General features: G+C 44.9%; 1 protein-coding gene across 1 annotated transcript; it reads left to right on the forward strand.

Annotated features, from left to right (window-relative positions):
* The first annotated feature begins 790 nt into the window (after positions 1 to 790).
* Positions 791 to 19,444, forward strand: HAS2 (hyaluronan synthase 2). The gene is made up of 4 exons (XM_075743409.1): positions 791 to 1,380; positions 10,969 to 11,595; positions 16,093 to 16,194; positions 18,338 to 19,444. Exons 2-4 carry the CDS (start codon positions 10,969 to 10,971, stop codon positions 19,265 to 19,267), a joined length of 1,659 nt encoding a protein of 552 aa, XP_075599524.1. The 5' UTR covers positions 791 to 1,380; the 3' UTR covers positions 19,268 to 19,444.
* Positions 19,445 to 19,983: the final 539 nt, after the last annotated feature.

Raw genomic sequence — 19,983 nt, forward strand, 5'->3', positions numbered from 1 at the left:
GCTCCGTGTTGCTCCTCTCACTTCAACAGTGCCACCTAGTGCCTTTTTTAGATCATTTCAAGCGGAAACGGGCTCGAAGGCCGAGAAATCCACTTTTGAGGCAGAGAGGAGTTACAAAGGGAAGGAGCCCGCCCGTGCGAGTGAGGGCTGCTGGCAGGCGGTGGGGTGTGCTGTTAGCTGCCGATGCCCCCGGCTAACTGCAGACCATCGATAGAGCACAGAGGGAACATTTCTGGTTAAAAACAAATAAACTAAAAAAGCCAACAAACATCACAATTTTCCAGTTATAAAATCGTCTAATATGTTTCCTGGCTTGTTTTAACGCAAGTGGCATGGGTGTGGGAGCTTCCTTAGGTATTTACTACAGCAAATGTTTCCGAGAGTGAATGGGTAAAGCAGGACTGGAAACTGCAAAGTTCATCCATTCATAGAGGCAATTCCCTTATTAATAAAAACCAGCACCAGCAAAAACTGTCCCAGCCGAATAGTGGCTGTGGGAGGGACGAGTCCCACACCCCAAGCCTAGAGATGCAGGGAGCGGGGAAAGTGGGGGTTATCCCCCTAACTGCGGGGAATGAAGACAAAATCAGGTGGTGGCAACATATGTGTATTACATTTCTCTGTAAAATCTGCAATTTAGCTAATCGAATTCCTGCCACTGAACTCCTTGGCTGAGATCATTCCAATGGGCAGGGTTCAGTTGTTCGCCCTCCCCTCGTTCTTCCCATCCTCCGCCTATTAAAACAACTCAAGTCTCACTTGTTAAAAGACCCCATAACGTGGAGGAGGCAGAAAAGCAGCAGCAGCAGCAGCAGGAAAGAAAAAGACGTCTGGAAAATATTACCCGTTCGCTGCTGCTGCTGCTGCGAAACCCCATTGAAACAGTTACTCGGTCAGCAAGGCATCACCAAAGAGACTTTATCTGATGCTGTACATCTCTCAAACTTTCAGACGCTGCCTTGCAACTTGTCCAGGCTCCTGGTTAGCCGGGTTTGAAATAAGAACTTCAGCTTCGACCACGAGAAACTAACTCCTAATTTATTACTTCTTTTTTTTTTAATTATTATTATTATTATTATTATTTGGGGGAAAAAAATCCCACAGCTTTGAGCTAGAAACTGAAGCAGAGAAAGATAAATACATTGTAATTGTGAAAACACGTGGGAGAAAATGAGTAGGACTGAATAGTCTTAAGCGATTTTTTTATTATTATTTTCATTTTTAATTATTTTTTATTTCTGAGCGTCTCAATAAGTCCCTGAAAAGTGCGATTTGATCTTTTACCTCAAACTTGGAAACTGTTCAGCAGGAGCAACGGTACGTGAGACCACACAGCTGGCTGGAGCCCCTCTATGACCAAAGGACAGAAGGACAAACAAGGTAGGTGATTTATGATTACGCTTCTGTCACCTCAAGAGCAGAAGAGCCTCTTCTCCCATCCCCACTATTCAAGGGAGGAAAGCTGAAAGAGATCCCCAAAACAGGAGTGGGGGTGGGGGAGGATCTTACCGGCTCTACGCTACACCTATTTCAGCAATGAATAGGATCGCAGTGAGGATGAATGAGGTTTTCAGCTTCAACCCCTCCTCCGTGTAATCCGTTAAAGATATTGCTGAGCTATAAGATTTGGGGGAGAAAAAAAAAAAAAAAAGAAGAAGAAAAACCAAACAAACCCCCCTCCCCCCAAACACAAACCCAAAGCCCCCAAGGAAACCTAACATGAAAATAAAATCGAGCAGCAGGTTAGGCATCCGCTCCGCTGAGCCCCTAAGGGGGAGGCGAGACCTGCTCACAGCCCAGGCTGGCTTCTCCCCGGGCCGTCCCCTGCCTCTGCATCCAGGGCCGGCAGCGGGGACGTGACAGCAGCGGAGGGAGGGATGGGACTGTAGGAAGGAAGGCGAGGAGGCGGCCGGCGGGAGGAGGGCTGAAGTCCCGCCTCGGAGGGGAGAAACCAAGGCGGTGGAGCTGCCGGGGCGCCGCGCGGAGCGGAGAGGGCGGTTTCCCGAGGGAGGGGGCGGGAGAGGAGGGGTGCGGCGGGGCGGGAGCTGCAGCCTGCCCGCGAACTTCCAGCGCTGCACACCCGAACCCGGCCCCACCCCGTCGGGCTGCCCGCAGCACCGGCCGGCGACGCCCGGGCTGGCGGCGGTCGCTCGGCGGCTGCGGGGTCCGGCTGAAGATGGGTCGCACCGGGGGAGCGGCAGCCGGGGAGTGGGGGGGGGGGGGGGGGTCTGGCGAAGGCAGCTCCGGCGCAGCTTTGACCGCCCCCTGCCCGGCCGCCGTGGGGCGGAGGAGCACACCCCGCCCCGCCCGGCTGCCCGCGGGGGTCCCGGCTGGTCCCGCCAGACCCGGCCGCGGCCAGAGCCGCCGGGCGGAGCAGGATCCGCCCCCCGCCGTGACGTTGCAGCACTGGGGATCCCCCGACGCCCCGCCCACCCGCTGTGACGCAGCCAGCACCGCCCCCATTGGCTGCGGCGCCGGGCCGGGGTTCCCCCGGAGGAGCAGCCCCGCGGCGGCGGGCCCGGGTCACGGCACTGCCCGGCCGCTTGCTCGGTGTTCAGCCCTCGGCGGGCCGTGGGGCCTCGGGGTCTCCTTCCCGGGTGGGCACCCCGTCGGTGGCCGTCCGCAGCCCTCTGTCCGCAGTGGCCCTTCCCTGCACCGGTGCGAGTGCCGGTGCGTGTCTCTTGGACACGGCCGAGACCCAGCTCTTGCGCCTCGCCAGGCTCCGCAGCAATGCTGGCAGAGAGGGAAGACGGGGACCTTAAGCGAGAACTTACCCCATTTCCCTGCCATGAGGGAAGACCCCGGAATACTACAACGCTCCTGGTGGGCGTTGTCAAACCCTTCTTCAGGGTCTGCAGTGACGTCATGTCTCCCAAGGTATAGCCGCTCCTCCACGTTAGCACTCTGCTTCATAGTCTCCTTCCTTGTGGATCATTTTTCCACAGGCAGACACGTGGTTTTTTCTCCAGCACACGTTGCATGTAACGTGGGTGCCGTGGGGCTTGCTTTGGAGAAAGGATAGGTCGTTTCATTTGGGGGTGATGGCAGTGAAACCTGTTCTCCTTCCCTGAAAAACTGCTCAAACTCCAAACCCCGCCAAGGTCAGAGGAGTCAATAAAGCCAGGATTTATTTCATACCGGTAAATCTTTCTTATACTACATGCAAGTGCAGAAAAAACTGGGGAAAGGTTTTCCCGGTTGGAAGAACAGCTCTACTGGATTCAGTGGAGTTTCCCACGCTAGTTCACTAGCAACAAACTCAGCGGCTCATATTTATGGTGTGGAAGCAAAGTTGCTTAATTTGGTTACTATTCAAGATTAGTGTAAAAAGCGGGAAATTACTCTTCCATCCAGTGTAGTGGGAAATGACTGTCAAACAAGATATGACCTGTGCTTTGTAAACAAATTACAAAAATAATAAGCTATGAACACCAAATAAATATCTATTTGCTGGATTAAGGCATGGAGTAATCAGTTTTGTGCCAAAAGCATCCATGGACTTCATAACCAGCAACCAGAAAACATTTCTAAGCTAGATTTTTTGTTTAACCACAATCCAAAATATCCGAGTGCAAATATGATTTACTTCTTGATTTATTTATTAGACCATTTGTCTGGGTTTGGGGTTTTGGTTTTGTTTTTATTTTCCTTTCTTTTGGTTAATGTAGCAACTAGTATATCACTGTCTACATTAGAGACAAATCCTACCAGCGACTGTAGAATTATTCCGTATTGGTTACTCAAACCTGTAAGAGACTAAATTTGGGCAGTTTAGTGGGAAACATACATTGAGCAGAGAGGAGATTCTTGATTTGCTGATCAAAGCCTGTGCATGCAGATACAGTTTGCCATCATTACTAATCCTGTTCTTTAAATTAAACCTAACTCCAGAGTTAATTTTAGTCTTATGTGAGCCCTTTGCAGAAGATCAATGGCATGACAAAATCTGGAAGCGATAAATAACCAAAAGCACCAGATACAGTAACTCTGCTGTAGTAAAGATGTACAGATGTAACAAAACTTTTCAGTTTCCTCTCTGCAGGCTGTAAAATAGAAGAGGGAATCTGGACAGCTATTTTATGCCTGTAATTGATGTATACCTGGAGTCATTTGTACTTCAAAGATAAATGATTTATTTTGCCACCAAAATAAGGCTAACAATGAATATTAATATTGGCTGAAAAACTGTAACCCTCAGATACTGTTTGTCTATACACACAGACTGTATGTGTATAAGGCCACAAACAGTATGTGTCAGCCTGTGTGCACGCACACATGCACTCACACATGCACTCAAGCACACTCATGTCATTGAAGCAGCTGCTCTGTTGAAGCCAATGCTATTATTCTCACAAGTAAGGAGGGTTTTTTTAAGGCTTATTAAAGATGATACTCTTCCTTCGGTTGTGTGCAGAACAGCCCTCAGTAGCTGGATGCACGCACACCCACATGTGTCAGCTCCCTGATCTCGGGCATCCTGCTGAGTGAGAGTTGCATGTTTGCTACAGACCAGCCCCTACTGACTATACCTTCAGGTGAAGATAGGCAAGGAAAATAGGAAGTGGTGTGTTGGTTTTTGTTGGGTTTTTCTGACGAAAAATAGTTATGTGGAACTAGAGAACTGGTGGGTTCATCACACCAGAAAAAGTAACATTACAAATATCAGTAACCTAAGCCTTATGAAGGGTTTTGTAGACTTCCAAGAACCTCTTGCGTGATCATGATTCCCGTTTCACAGGTGAGGACTGAGACAGAGAGAGGTGAATTTGCTTACCTAAGGTCACCCAGGAGGTGAATGGCAGTGCTAGAAATAAAATCCAAATTGTCTGGGTCCTGGTGCACTCTTGGATTCTCTAATGTAAGAAATGCAGTGGTTAAGCAATGACCACATCTGACAACCTTCAAAAGGGAGATTAATCTCTATAATAAATTTGTCAAATATATACATACATTTTTATCATGAGTATCCCAGAAATAGCAGCTTCGCAGAGAAAGATTTTTTTTTTTTTTTAAGCCTGCACGGCAGAACTGCAAGATAAATTATCTACTGATTTCCCTCTTCAGCAAAATACTTAAGTGCACACTTACCTTTAATGACATACTTACATGCTTTGGTGAATCCAAAGCCTCAGCACTAAGGTTCAGAGGACCATGACTAGTAGATATTCAAGAAGTCAGCTTCTATACAGGCATGTACAAATGAGACATTTTCAAAGGTTTTCAGTGCTCAGCATTTCTGGTAGCAACACAGATTTGCAGACAAGTCTGATGTGCAGATCTTGTGTGTGAGGTTGGTTTGTATTATCAATTTATTTTGAATCAGGAGTGTGCTATTGAAGCCAATGCTACTAGTGCCTCCTCTCCAACCAAATTTCTTGGGTTTGTATTGCAAAGTGATCACCGTGCACAAAAACTGGATTCTTCTTGAATAAAACTAATTGCAAGATGTACCCCTGGAGCACACTTTTCAGACCCTAATGGGTTTTCAATCCATGGGTTCTGACTAAACTTAGTTCAGAGCAAAATATGAAAATGTATGGAGGGTGGAGTTAGGCCCTCAGCACCAGGTGTCCCTCTTTGCAGATCTGTTCCTGTAGCATTATCCGGTTTGCTGATGTGGCCATAACCCTACATGTGTAGAGAGAGGCACAGCTCTTTTGAGCCTTTAGGGGTGAAGGGGACAAAGTAAGCGCTTGTGACTGAACCTTTACTGTTCTCTCCTGGACAAATATTGACTTTTGCAGTGTAAGGTTTTTTAAAAATATCTTCAGATGTTTGGAATTAATAAGTGCTAATTCTTTCAAACAGCCTTCCAAATCGTTAGGTTTCATTTACAAACTTCCTGTGTTCCCCCCTCTTGCTTTTTAATCTTCTGGGAAAAAGCTAGCCAGAAGTACTACATGGCAATATGTTTGAGTGTTGTACATGAGAGATGACTTCTGAAATAGATGATGTAGTGAGCTGCATCCCATGTGTTGCAAACAAACCTAACTTCAGTTTGACCTCCCGTCAGTCACTGGTTTCACATCCTGTCGATGCAGGGGACCACCAGATTGCTTCCTTAGTCCTCATAGCAGCTACGCAATGGCTGGTACGAAGCAAGTGAACACACTGCAGATGATAATATTCATGTGTTCAGACACCAACACACATAGGTTTTCCAGATATGTATTTGCCCCTATTCTGTTTATTACTCTCTTGATGTATTGGTAACAAATTAAGCTTTTTTTTTCCCCTTTACCTCCTGACTTTTTGCGAAGAGATGAACTATCTCCAGGTCCTGTTAACTCTCAAGGGTGCATGAAAGCTGATTAATAACCATATGGATGGACTGGGTTATATTATTTTGGAGCAGGGGGAAAAGTGGTGCTTTACCATGGAAGTCAGCAGCGTTCTTCACAGAGTAAAAACCCAGTCCAAATCAGGACATAAGAACATGCTGAATTTTAGTCAAGCGTCTAGGTCTTATTAAAGTTAGATCTATGTGCCATGACTACAGTTAAATTCTACTCTAAATATTTTTCAGAATAGAGAGAACTCAAGCATATTTTGCTATGGTCTTCTAATTTGAGATCTAAGGTCCTATTCAGTCTGAGAAAGGAGTGTGATCTCTAGTGTTAGAGTTAATATCCCAGTCATTATATGTACAATGCAGGAATCGGTCAACTCTTTCTTAACCTGAATTTTTTTATTAAAATAATGTTAGAAGACTACAACTTTTAGTTATGCCAGTTGTTAATAGTAATGTAGAGTAAGTTCTCCTTCATCACAGGTGTAACCAAAAAAAATACTCTTTGTGTGGCTTTATCAGGATGCCAAAAGAGACACAATGCCAAACAGTTCACTAGGTGGACTCTGATGTCAAGTACATGCAAGGGTTCATTTCTTTTCCATAGGAGCCTCCAAAAAGAGGCGCACATTGCCTCCTCCTGTACAGACACTAATGGCACCTACATACTTTGGACTGCTTGGTGAATCAAAATGTGTCACGGAATCAGTGACAGCCTACATAGCATTAGGATTTAGCATATGGCTTTTGTGTTTTGCTTCTACTAGGTGGGCTGGTTAGCACTGACCGGCTCCATCCAGGGAAATAAGCAGCTACAAGGTCATGATAAAAAATTGCTCAGCAGTAGACTTTGAAGCCTCTCTACATACACTCATCGTGTGCGTACCAACCTTAAGCCCGTTTGCTGGAGGCTGTGTAAAACTCGTACTGAGTTCAGCCCTGCGGGGTTAGGTAAAGGTGCCTGTAACACATTTAGGTGCCCAATCTGCAGAGTAGCATTAGCAGTACTGTCTCGGGCTTCCTGTGCAGTACATGGGGGACATAGGTGCCTCCAAAAAAGAGTCTGACACAGCCAGTGCAATCTTATTGCTCCCTGGAAATGTCCTTCAGGGCTTATGAAAAGCAGTAGACCCTCCATCTTCTTTCAGTGCTAAATAGCTTTCACTCTTTTAGAAAAACAATAATAAAGAGGACCATTGCAGGTACTATCTTTCTCTTCCTGCTTTATAGAACTGGTTAAAAACCTGCCCAGAAAGTGCAAGATCTAGGTTTGACTCGAGAGACAGTGAGGTAACCCACCAACTCACCTTCTCACCAGGCGAGGAGCCGTGTCCCTCTCCTCACTACGACACCTGTTCCCATGTAGCAGCAGGTCCATGTGTATGCAGAAGTGACCTGCAATTATCTTTGTTTATCCAGGAATATGGACTGGCTGCAGGTCTTCCGTGTGTTGAGCACCTCATCCCTTACCTAGGTGGGGCTTTTTTTCTTTTTTTAAGTAAGTGCTGCAGTGCCTATTTCCCAGGACAAACTCACCAGGTTAAATCCCTCAAGGAATTAAGGATCTGTTCGTCTGAGGCATAAAGAAAACACTAAATTGCACTGATGACATGAGGTGTGCACAGTTCCCCCCACTAATTAGTCATCTGTTGAGTAGGTCTGTAGTGATGGCAGCTTTGAATATAAGCAGTTACATTTTTGTGAAAGACTATTGCTAGCACTTAGAAATAGTGATTATCAACAAAATGACTGAAGAATAATTGTGGCTTTGAAAGTTAACGTGGGTGCTTGTCTTTCACCAAGCATTTCACACATCTCGACTCAGCATGGCATTATTCTAGGCTTGCACTGTTAAAACACAGCACTGTATGCTGGTTCTCTGATAATGCTTGATTCTAGCTTTGGGTGACAAGGTCGGGAAACTTCAGGAATGGATTTCAACTGATGTCTTACTGAGGATGTCCTTTTACATTTCACTGTGTTAGGCCAGGCTAGATATTCATAAAAGCACTGTCTGACCTTAAAATCTGCTGTGATACAGCTATTCCCTACGCTTGGTGCTCTTATTTGACTCAGCAGATCATTTTTGGTCCCAGACTTCTACAAGCATCATTTTCTTTTAGCTTCTTGGCTCAGTTATTGGAGAAGGGTGGAGAGTTTTTGGCTTCTTTGCCATTGTTTGGGCATGTTCAAGTTGATAAAGATCCGTTCTGCTGGGCAAGTTATCAATAGCTCACGTGCTAAAGCTTGAGAATATTGAGCAACTTTTTCCAGACTTTCCCTGAGATTCAGTCAGTTAAAAGACTATACATAAAAACCTCAATTGCACATACAAAGGGGAAAGTTTCTTTGATGAAAGCCAGGAATTTAGATCAAAACACAGTTTATTTTCCCAAGGTTGACAGTGAAAGGATAGAAAAAAAATGCTGTTTTATTAAGACCAGAAATCCATTTCTTGATCTTAAGAGACTGGGTTTTTTGTGAGGGAGGGAAGCTGTGCTGTAATGACAAGATCAGAGAATTCATTTCAGTTTTTTTTTCCTTTTGTGTGGAAACACTTTATAGGAGAGAAAAGCAATAGCAAATTAATATCAAAGAAGCCTAGTAGTGTATATAGTCAGTCAAATGTAAATGCTCCAGATCTTAATCTAAATCCTGAGAGCTCTACCCATACAAGTGGTCCGTTGATTTCAGCCATATAATTCTTAATGTAAGCAGACTTAAGCCCCTACTCACTAATAGTAATTTTCTATTTCTGGCAAGAGAAGAGAAGTAGTGGACTCCAAATAGGAAAGCAGAGTACAACTGCACCATTAGTGAAAGATTTACCTTGATGTTTGTGACCTTCTGCGTGCTTGAGGGATTAATAAACACACAGGCTATTTGACTTCAAGGTAATCTAGAGTGGATCCATTACTTAATCTGTTTTCTAAAGCGAGTCTATTTTGGGCACTGAGTTTTAATTCACCTATAGCAGTGGTAAGCTTAAGCTATCTTTTATTAGGCTTCTCTATGACCCCCGTTGTGAAAGACTTTCAGACAGGCCAGAGCAGGGACCGTCCCTTGTGCTGGTGGGTGATTACAGCACCTGTCAGAGCCCAGCCGTAAGTATTCAAGGAAGTCCTGGAGATAGGGTCCGATTTCTTTGACAGTGTCTCCAAATATACATTTAAGAGGCTTCCTCCTGTCTTGACACTTAAGACCCTAAATAGCCAGTGGAAAAAAAGCATAGTCTTCGTAACTTCAGACTTTATGCTCGCCTGGTTTATTTTTATTTTGTAAGTGATTCTGTGTTGACTTTTTTTTTTTTTCTAAGCCTGTAACTTTTCAGACAGAAATATAATTTATGACAGCTATGCTGCTGCAGCTTGGTACTATTTTTTCAAGAAAGAGTTAAAGACTTGTATGATGGCAGGAAGTGCTGTTCCAGCTTCAGCTTTGGCCAACAGATGGTGAAACAAACATGATCAGCAGACAAGCGAGATGATAGCAGCAGGGAAAATACGAATAGTAGTAAGAAAACACAAATATTAAGGCCGTTACTCTGAGAGGCCCTAATTCAGCAAAATATTCAAGCATGAGTTTCAGGTTCATTGACTTGCAACGCACTTGCTGGGTTAGCCTTAAACAGACATTATCTGGTTTATGTCCTTAATACCAAACACATCAATTGACATAAACCATGGTCATTAACTTTCCTGCAATTCTGAGAAAGCTGTTTTACATAAAACAGTTAATGTGACTGTCAACAAAAAGCAGTTAGGTAGCACTATATTTGGCCTGTCTGCCTGCCTGCATTTCTTGTCTCAAGAATGCCAGAGCACCCTCCATGCCAGCCAGCTCCTCTATGACCCAGGGCTTAGGATAGAAGATTTTACAGTCAGGTAACCTAAATATGCAGAAATTGTCAGAATCAACTAATGGTCTCACAAATTTCTGAGTCCAGGGTGGAGTCTTGGCTCTGTTAAATTAATGCATACTTGTGCCACAGACTTAATCTCAGTCAGGCTTTAGCCCTATACACATATGCTCACACGTGCATGTATCTATGTACACAAATGTATGAATAATACATTTTTGCAATGGTATTGAGAAGACCTTTTAAAGCAGATGTCTGATTATATAAATATAAATTATAAATATAGTCAGACATCTGTTTAAAAATTATAAATACATTCAGACATCTGTTTAAGTATGTCTTTCCAATATTTTTGCAAACTTAACTAAGCGACAGAAGCGATTCAGAGTGAGATGCAGTCATGACATGGGTGGGGGATGAGAAGGGGCTGCCCAGACATTCAGCTGTTCCACTTGCCCATATGAAGCAAGTGGTGGCCCGAAGCCCCTTCTCCAACCCCCCGGGGTAATATGACAGAGCGTCTCATTCAGCAAGCCCAGGCTGCCAGCATAAGACACTGACACAGGCAGCACCTTCTGTAGGGACATTACAAATAGCAGAAAACATCCCTGGTATATTAAGTGTATTTGAATCTTACTCTACACTGAGCAACTATTGCTAAGAGAAGTTGAGTAAGGTGATGCAGTAAGTCTGTGGCACAGCCAGAAGCACAGGGTGTTTCTGTTGATGCTGAGCTCTATGTTGTAGCCATGCACATCCCTTAGGAGGTCTTACATCAGTGAGTGGTGGCTCTGCTAATGGTTTCCGTGCTTCTTTGCAGATGTATTGTGAGAGGTTTATATGTATCCTGAGAATACTTGGAACCACACTTTTCGGGGTGTCCCTCCTGCTGGGAATCACCGCTGCTTACATTGTGGGCTACCAGTTCATCCAAACAGACAACTACTACTTCTCCTTTGGACTCTATGGTGCTATCCTGGCATCACATCTCATCATCCAAAGCCTGTTTGCCTTCCTAGAGCACAGGAAAATGAAGCGGTCGCTAGAGACTCCAATCAAGCTGAACAAAACAGTTGCCCTTTGTATTGCTGCCTATCAAGAGGATCCTGACTACTTACGAAAATGTTTACTTTCTGTGAAAAGATTGACCTACCCTGGAATTAAAGTTGTTATGGTCATTGATGGGAACTCAGAAGACGACGTTTACATGATGGACATTTTTACTGAAATCATGGGTAGGGACAAATCTGCCACTTATATCTGGAGTAATAACTTCCACGACAAAGGTCCGGGTGAGACGGAGGAGTCTCACAGAGAGAGCATGCAACACGTATCTCAGCTGGTCCTGTCCAACAAAAGTGTTTGCATCATGCAGAAATGGGGTGGAAAAAGAGAAGTAATGTACACAGCATTCAAAGCACTGGGGAGAAGCGTGGATTATGTACAGGTAGGTATTAGAGCACCAGGTCAGTGCCAATTCAAACACATTGGAAAGAAAGCAGCTTTTGTATATTTTGTGCAGCATGTTAGAGGCCATCCTAGTCCCTGATGAACACAGTGCTCCTTTCAGTCTGTTTGGAAACAGCTTGACCGTTAAAAGCGTATTTTGCTACCTTTTAAAAGGGTCAACCTATCTGTGAATATGTTAAATCTGTGCACCAGCTACTGGAGAAATCTGAAATCCTTCCTCAGACTTCAGTACTGCCCCTCATCCAAATGGTTTTGCTTCAGATAAAGCCAGTTGCCTCCTGAAGACCCCTTCTCTGCTCCTGTAGGTCAGGATCTTGGTAAGGTTTTATTTTGTGAGGTTGTTAGCAGCCCCACATGCAAGCAGACAGACAGGTATTTGGTGGCACTAGGGAATACCTCAGAGCAGCAGTGGAGTCTGTAAAAAAGATGGGGCTATTTTAAAGGCTTTGAAGGCTGTGCAGAGTATTCGATAAAAGGGTCAATGTGCAGCCTTGAAAGAAAGATTTCTTCAGCTAAAGCCTGAAGGAGCTTTTGCTTCATCACTTACAGCTGCATTACCTCAGTCACCGCGACTTGGCCTTTAAAGCCCTTATGACACTATTCACTTAAAAATGAATTAGGCTGGGTCCTCTCTCCCGGTTTCCAAAGCAGCAGAGACACATTTCTTTCCAGCTGCCTTGGATCCCGTGAAAGATTTTCTATGTTTTTGCCTTACACATGGAAGCACTCCTCACTCCTGCAAACAGCCCTGCTGGCTGCGGGAAGGGGAAGAGGTCGTGTGAGGAGGAAGGCGGGTGGGATCAGGGGCTCTGGCTGAGGACCGTTCCTTATCGATCATGGCCAGCAAGGCTCATTTGACTAATCCCACTGAATATGAGATGATTTTCCTAATTAACCACCCTCAGCCCTTCCCACCTTCTCCTGACCTCAGAGCATCCAGCTGCCTCCTCCGGTGGAGCAGCAGCTCCCCGCAAGATGCTGGCTGCGCGGCTGAGCCATGTGTTTCTGGGGTCCACACCCAGCCGTGTGCAGGTGTGTGTGTGCACGCTCCGCACGACACAGCGTCCACGTCCAAGGGATGTGGAGAGGCTGCCGGTAGCTGAGGTGAGAGCAGGGAGTCGTCCAAACACAGGAGGCGTAGAAAACGAAGAGTGATGGGAACAGCTCTGTTATTGGAGCTGGAAGAGCAAGGCAAAGATTTAAAACCCATCCACAACCGCTTCCAAAATCAAAACTGATTTATTCTCTGAAAACAATGGGCTCAAGCTCTCCATTGTCTGCACTTTGGTTTTATGCTGTGAGGGACTATAATGGGATAAAAATGCTGGTTTGCTTTATTAGCATGGTTTTGTAATCACTTCACACAGAAGTATCAGATTGCAGAGAGAGAAGGAAACAGATTCATTGCAACTTTCCTCCCTCAGTCCAGCTCTTGCGTTTGTTCAGGGAACTTGGAAAAAGTGTTTCTACTTCATAGTAGAAATAGTCATAGCATAAACCGAGAAAATGGAAGAGATATTTCTGGTCTTTCAGTGAATTAACACTCTTGACCCAGCTCAGAAGTCCTGATGAATGTGTTAGGGACTGTAATGCTGCTGTAAGCAGTCACCAAAGGTTGCGGTAATGATTGATGCCACAGTCGCATCTATATTAGAAATGCAGCACCTTGGTGACCCTGGCTACTACACAGTCAAGATGCAATGCAGCTAAAGTGTGACTCTGTTTTATGAATGAATGACGGTTGAGATATTTCAAATGGTTCTTTGGGGGTACCCATGGTAAATTACTTTAAACAGGCCCAATATTTTAAGGGCTGAGCAGTCTGCATCAATGATCAAGCACTTTTTTAAAAGTGGACCAGTCAGCACCATTGCCCACCCCTGAAAGTGTGGGCCTCATGGTTCTTAGAAGACACCTGAGGGTTATGGACAGACAATCATAAGCAGTCAGACCAATGCAGATAACAATCTGTTGCTCATTAGTGGTGTCTCATTAAATACCTGAAACTGCTGTGAAGGCTTATTTCCATCCTGGAGGAGGTTAGGAGAGAGCAAGCAATCAGATAGAGGAGTTAAACTGTCAGATATCATCAGCCAGGGTCCAATTCATCTTGGCTTGATGGACATACTCATGTGGATGGTCCAGCACAGCCTGAACTTCTCAGAACAGCTTGGATAAACCACCATTGGTTATGACAAGTATCTGAACAGCTCGCTTAAGGTCGAGTGTCGCTTTCATGCAACTCTATGACCCAAGACAGTAATTTCTAGGTCACTCAGCCCTTATGTAAAGATGGCAAATTGACTCTTGGGCTGCGCTGGGCCACTCCTGGCTTGGCAGACCTAGGTGTTTTATTTGGGTTCCTAAATGTCTGCCTTTCTCTGGGCATGTCCTCTTTTCACCTGCAAAAAACCTCATCTAGATGGAAAATGATGGCTTGTCAGGTTTGCTCCAGAAACCCAGACATGTCCACTGTGCTGACATGCTCAGGACACATGCTGGTAGTTTGTAATAAATCCAGTGTTTTCAGGATTCCTCATCTCATATTAGCAGTGTTGCTTATGGGCAGGTCTTTCTGCTACGGATAAATGCATCTGATGGGGTGGGGGCTGCTCAGCCGCATCAAGTGGCAGGCCCCAGAGGGAAAGCAGGGGGCTGGGGAGGGAGCTGATCCCAGCCCACCGCTCATGGTCACAAGAAATGGATTGAGCCTGAGCTCTGGGTACGCAGCGAAGAACAGATTCCCTCTGCAAAGAGCTCGGCAACAGGTGTGTCCAGAAAGCCACAGATGATAGAAATATAGGCATCCTTTCCCCTTTGCTCCCTTTCTATCACCAAGTACTGTCACTGATGACAGCTTTCCACCAAAGCTGGAGGCACACCTTGGCCAGGTTACAAAGGTGCTCCTCGGGATGAGTCCTTTGAGGAGAGGAGCTGGATGCATGAAGTTAGTGGGAGCTGGAGACGCTTGTGGTTTTTCTCCTCATGGAAATAGGAGAGCTTTCATCAGCTTTCTCTTCTCGGCCCCCTCCAAGTGAGCGTGGAGGGGAGCATGTTGGCAGACACTCAGCTGCGTCCCAAGCTAATGCAGCCCAACTATTCCGGGTTATCTCCCTGCTTGAGTCCGGTCCATAGCAGAGCCCCAAAACGCTCTCTTCCCCCTTCACAGACCAGACGTGAAGACTTCTGCTCCCCTGGAGTGAGCAGGCTTAGGCTGAGTTGAAAGTTTGGATGAAAGGACACCAAAATTAGGATACCCAATATGAAGCCTCACCAGAATCTGACTTAATAGGTTATTCATGCAGAGCCACCGAGTTTTACCCCTACTGTCCCCATCTGAAATCACAGGAATGCAACATGAGGATAAACTGGAAGCAGTATGAGAATTTGTAAGGCAGGATCCAGCCGGATAGAGGGGTGTTTCTGGGAACAGCCCTCTCTGCTCCAGTTTCTGGGTGTCTGCGAAATGAGTTTACACATGATGGGGGCACTGCCTTCAGCAGCAGCTGCAATGAGGAGACACCCGCTTGTTTTAAACAGGCTGCAGCCCATGTCATTCGCCTCTGAGCAAACGAAAGCAATGCCAGCTGCCTCGCAGACCGGCCAGCCTGTCTGAGCCCTCCTCCTACTCTCCGGGGGAGAGCCAATTCCTAATGTACACAGTGTTTAGTTGACTAGGAGTGTTCGTGTGGCTGAAACTCCTTGTGTGTGTCATCTATTTCTACCCTGGTCTCGTGGACTACTGCACTTTGGGACTCGCTCCTTCTGGCGTACATATTTTTTATAAGAACACCAGAGGAAAATAGCAAATAATTTCTATATATCAAATGTCAAATCCCTGCACTACTAATATCACACCATGCATCTAAAATTAAAAATCAGTTTGTTCTGGAATCCAAAATACATATCTTACACAAATTGCTAAAGCCTTCTGTGAGTGAAAGAACTATTAGGTTTCTTCCCAGACTCGTAGCTGACTTTTTTCCTTTTTCTTTTTTATAACGAGTGTCTGGAATTTAACTCCTCGCTCCTTCCTTCATATGGCAGTGGGAAACATTTGACCAGGGTGCTCAAACCACGCAGCCAATGCAGGGAAACCCTGTGTCAGGGCTCAGCAGGAATCTGCCACACACCCACAAATATTGTCTTGCTCTGCAGTGCCCCATCTCTGAGAGCGTATCTCTTATTCAAAGCCAGCCCAGTGTGCCAGTAAAACAAATAGAGCTGATACACAAGAGAGGATTGTTTGCGTGCACAGTGCTAATGAGCACTCTGTTTCGTTCAGCACCGCTCCTTGCTGCCTGGTATAAATGTCCTTTAACAGAAGTATCAATGCAGACAGACTCCAAAGTGAGATTTAATTGCATTCAGGAGAATATGCATACAGAGTTACTACAATCGGTCACATGACTTTTATGTTCTTCTCTAGTGCACTCCTTAACCCATTTTTGTTCATGTTTTGTCTTACTTGTAGGTCTGTGATTCAGATACCATGCTTGATCCAGCCTCATCAGTGGAGATGGTAAAGGTTTTGGAAGAAGATCCAATGGTTGGAGGAGTTGGCGGTGATGTGCAGGTGAGTATCATGATTTTCAGATTAACAGAGGGGTTTCAGCAGCCGTTTGCACTGTAACAGATTTGCCTGACTGGAATAGCTTTGAATATACTCTGATACCATTATAGAGGCTATCATGAGACCTCAACCTTTCTGTCTGTTGAACAGAAACCCTTATTCTGAGATATGACCGCTGCATGGTTTTAACACCCATAGACAGCAAACAAATATTATTCTTCCCCATGTACGTGAAAAGAGTGGCACTGGCATTGTCAGGATAGTTGTGGCATCTGAGTCTCTGCGTATAGCTGCTTGGTCAGAGTACCAAAGAAAAGCTGTAAGGGAGTAGGGAATTGAGGACAGCTCTCCCAAAGCCAAGTCCAGCATCCCAAGCACTTCAATTATGTTACCACTGGCAGCCAAGATGATTGTTAGGAATGAAAGCCTTTTTGAAATGCAGTGCACTATGCACGCTGTATTGTTGGGTTTCCTCTGCGTCTCTGTTGGGCAGGACAATGGAAAGTCCCCAAGTCAGCCCAGCTCCACTTCTGTTAGGACTTCCAGCACTGCTGAGTTTGGCTAACTACAGCAAAAGGCTGTTCATTCCTTTTGATACAATTGCTTCTGCTGCAATTTATAAAGAAAAATGCATATGAATATTTCAGTTGGCCTTGGGATCAGTCCCCCGTACTCAGCTGGGCTTTTATGTGAGACCAAGGAGAAAGGGCCATCTCTGTGGGCAAGCACTTGCTAATGAACGCCCCAGGAGTCAGAAGTATTTCAGGCATGTGGCTCTTTTAACTCCAGAAATTCAGATTCCCACAGAAGCCTGAATATCTTTGTGGCTCTGGACTGACCACGAACCAGGCATCACACTCACCCTACACATGTGAGATGCCAGGCATGTGTGAGCACATCTGGAAGGAGACAGTATGGGCTCAGCTATGACAGTGAAGGTTCATAAGTATCTGCAGAGAGAGGGAAGGATGTGTGTCCTCTGGGAGGAAAGGTGGCAGTATGAAGGCTCTGGGCTTTTTTTTGTTTCCTAATTCACTTTCCAGCATACACCAAATACGTTTGAGCCACACTTGAGCCTATCCCTGGGCCCTACTGTTTCTAAGATGTTCTGGAATGAAGCTGAAACAGAGACAAGTCGGGCCCTTGGCCTTCAAACCTGACAGGAATTAAGGCTAATGGAGCAAAACGCTATTTTTTTTCTAGTTGCAGAATACTGCTTTCTAGTTGTAGAAGGCCACAAGTTCCCCTGAAAATCCTCACACTGAGAAAATACCGGTGCAGAACTGGCACAGCCACCCTGCTACACACTTCCTTGCCACATTCACCAGCGCAGAGTGTGTGCTGAGAACACAGGTGTGAAGACATGAACTTGGGTGTCTGCATGTGCTCATGCCTCCATGGAGTGTTCAGACTCCTAGACTCCTACTTGTATTTTAAGTGTAGGCTTGAGCTTCAGGTGAGCTTTGGGGCACACAGAAGAGAAAGACTGGGACCTTTATGCAGGCCAAAGCATGACTCTGCTGGAGTATCACAATATGTCTTGGGGCAACATAACATGGCTAGTACTGCAGAGACAGAACAGATTGTTCTTCAGAGGGTTTAATGTCAGATATAGGGACATTGTCCAGGGTCAAACCTCTAGGGTAAGCCTTATGATACCAAAAATGTAGGCTTAAGACCATGTGCTCACCCTTTCTCATGCACTGGAATAGCTTTACAAGGGCTAGAAGAAGTCCTATGAGTCCCAAAGATGTGGTCAAGGGAGACAAAGAAGCAGAAGGTCACACCTGGGATTCCACCATCTCCTCTCAGGAGAGGCTGGGACCAGTAGGTCCTTAACTGAGGTGGAAGGGAAAGGAAGAAAGAGCTAGAAAATAAGTTTCTTGGTGGAGAAGAGGAAAGGTTGTGAAGAAAAGGACAATATTTTGGTGGAACAGACTTTTAGAAGGTTTCCTCTCACCTTTCCTGTCAATGTTCTGGACTGTACAGGTAACTCCTGGATTTGTCATGAGTTGGACACAGGAGCAAGGTTCCCCGTATATTTTGGCTAATGGTGCTCTAGTGTCTGCAAATTCCTTATTTATCCAATGTGTGCATTTTCTTTCTCAAGAGCTCATCTAGAATGAAAAATGTTTGTATTTTGCAGATTTTGAACAAATATGATTCCTGGATATCCTTTCTGAGCAGCGTGAGATATTGGATGGCATTTAACATAGAAAGAGCCTGTCAGTCCTATTTCGGCTGTGTACAGTGCATCAGCGGACCTCTGGGAATGTACAGAAACTCTTTACTCCATGAATTCGTGGAAGATTGGTACAATCAAGAATTTATGGGCTCCCAGTGCAGCTTTGGAGATGACAGGCATCTAACTAACAGAGTGCTAAGTCTGGGCTATGCAACAAAATACACAGCTAGATCCAAGTGCCTTACTGAAACACCGATAGAGTATCTCAGGTGGCTGAATCAGCAGACCCGCTGGAGTAAATCGTACTTTAGAGAGTGGCTTTATAATGCAATGTGGTTCCACAAGCACCATTTGTGGATGACCTATGAAGCTGTAATCACTGGATTCTTTCCTTTCTTCCTTATCGCCACAGTCATTCAGCTGTTCTACAGGGGAAAAATCTGGAACATCCTCCTCTTCCTCTTGACAGTTCAGTTAGTGGGCCTGATAAAGTCTTCCTTTGCCAGCTTCCTTAGGGGCAACATTGTCATGGTTTTCATGTCACTCTACTCAGTGTTGTACATGTCAAGTTTACTGCCAGCAAAGATGTTTGCAATTGCCACGATAAACAAAGCAGGGTGGGGTACGTCAGGAAGAAAAACCATTGTAGTTAATTTTATAGGACTCATTCCAGTCTCCATTTGGTTTACAATCCTCCTAGGTGGTGTAGTTTTCACTATCTACAAGGAATCAAAAAAGCCATTTTCTGAGTCAAAACAGACAGTTCTCATCATTGGCACAATACTCTATGCATGTTACTGGGTTATGCTGTTGACTTTGTACTTGGTTCTTATCAACAAATGTGGCAGGCGGAAGAAAGAGCAACACTATGACATGGTGCTAGACGTATGATGTTTCCGTGGGAAGTTACCCAGAGAGTTGTAAAGCACCCCAACGACCTTGTAGTATCTGTGGCATCAGACAAATGTTGCCAAGGGAAATGGATCATTGCTGCTGGGAATAGGACATTTATATTCCTCTGGGTTCATTTTCATCCTGCCAAAGTAAGAAAAAAAAAGAAATAAAAAATGATTTTTTTTTTCCAAGGGGGAGAAAACACAAACCACACATTTTCGACCTGTTCGCAAGAAAATGGGAGAACTTCTATGTTTATGCACTTTTTTATTGTGCATATGCCTGACAGTGTTACGTTCTATATACCTCACTGGTCATGCTTATGTGTGTGGACAGGAAGGAAAGGACTTTGAAGAATCAAGAAAAGGATGTTACAACCCCTTGCAACCTAATTTATGAACTTCTCTTTTTTATAGTTCTGTTTATAGGAAGGGTCTTTTGTGTTAGGCTGCCAAATGTAATGCCAAAGGTAAATTTTAAGAGGCCATTGGCTGAGCTGTATTTTTATATTATTGTATTATGTGTGTGTGTGTATTTTTAAGCCAACTTTTTTTTTTAAATCACATATTTTATATTTTACTATCTGCCAAAAAAAGCTGCCTCCCCAACAGTTTGTTCTTTAGCCTTTTTAAATACATTAAGGAAAAAAAAAATCATACTTCCTCCCCTAAAATTTGTGCTGAATTGATTTTGTTCACAACAGAAAGAATAAA

The sequence above is a fragment of the Balearica regulorum genome, chromosome 2 (genome assembly GCF_011004875.1).
Source record: "Balearica regulorum gibbericeps isolate bBalReg1 chromosome 2, bBalReg1.pri, whole genome shotgun sequence".
NCBI classification, from domain to species: Eukaryota; Metazoa; Chordata; class Aves; order Gruiformes; family Gruidae; genus Balearica; species Balearica regulorum.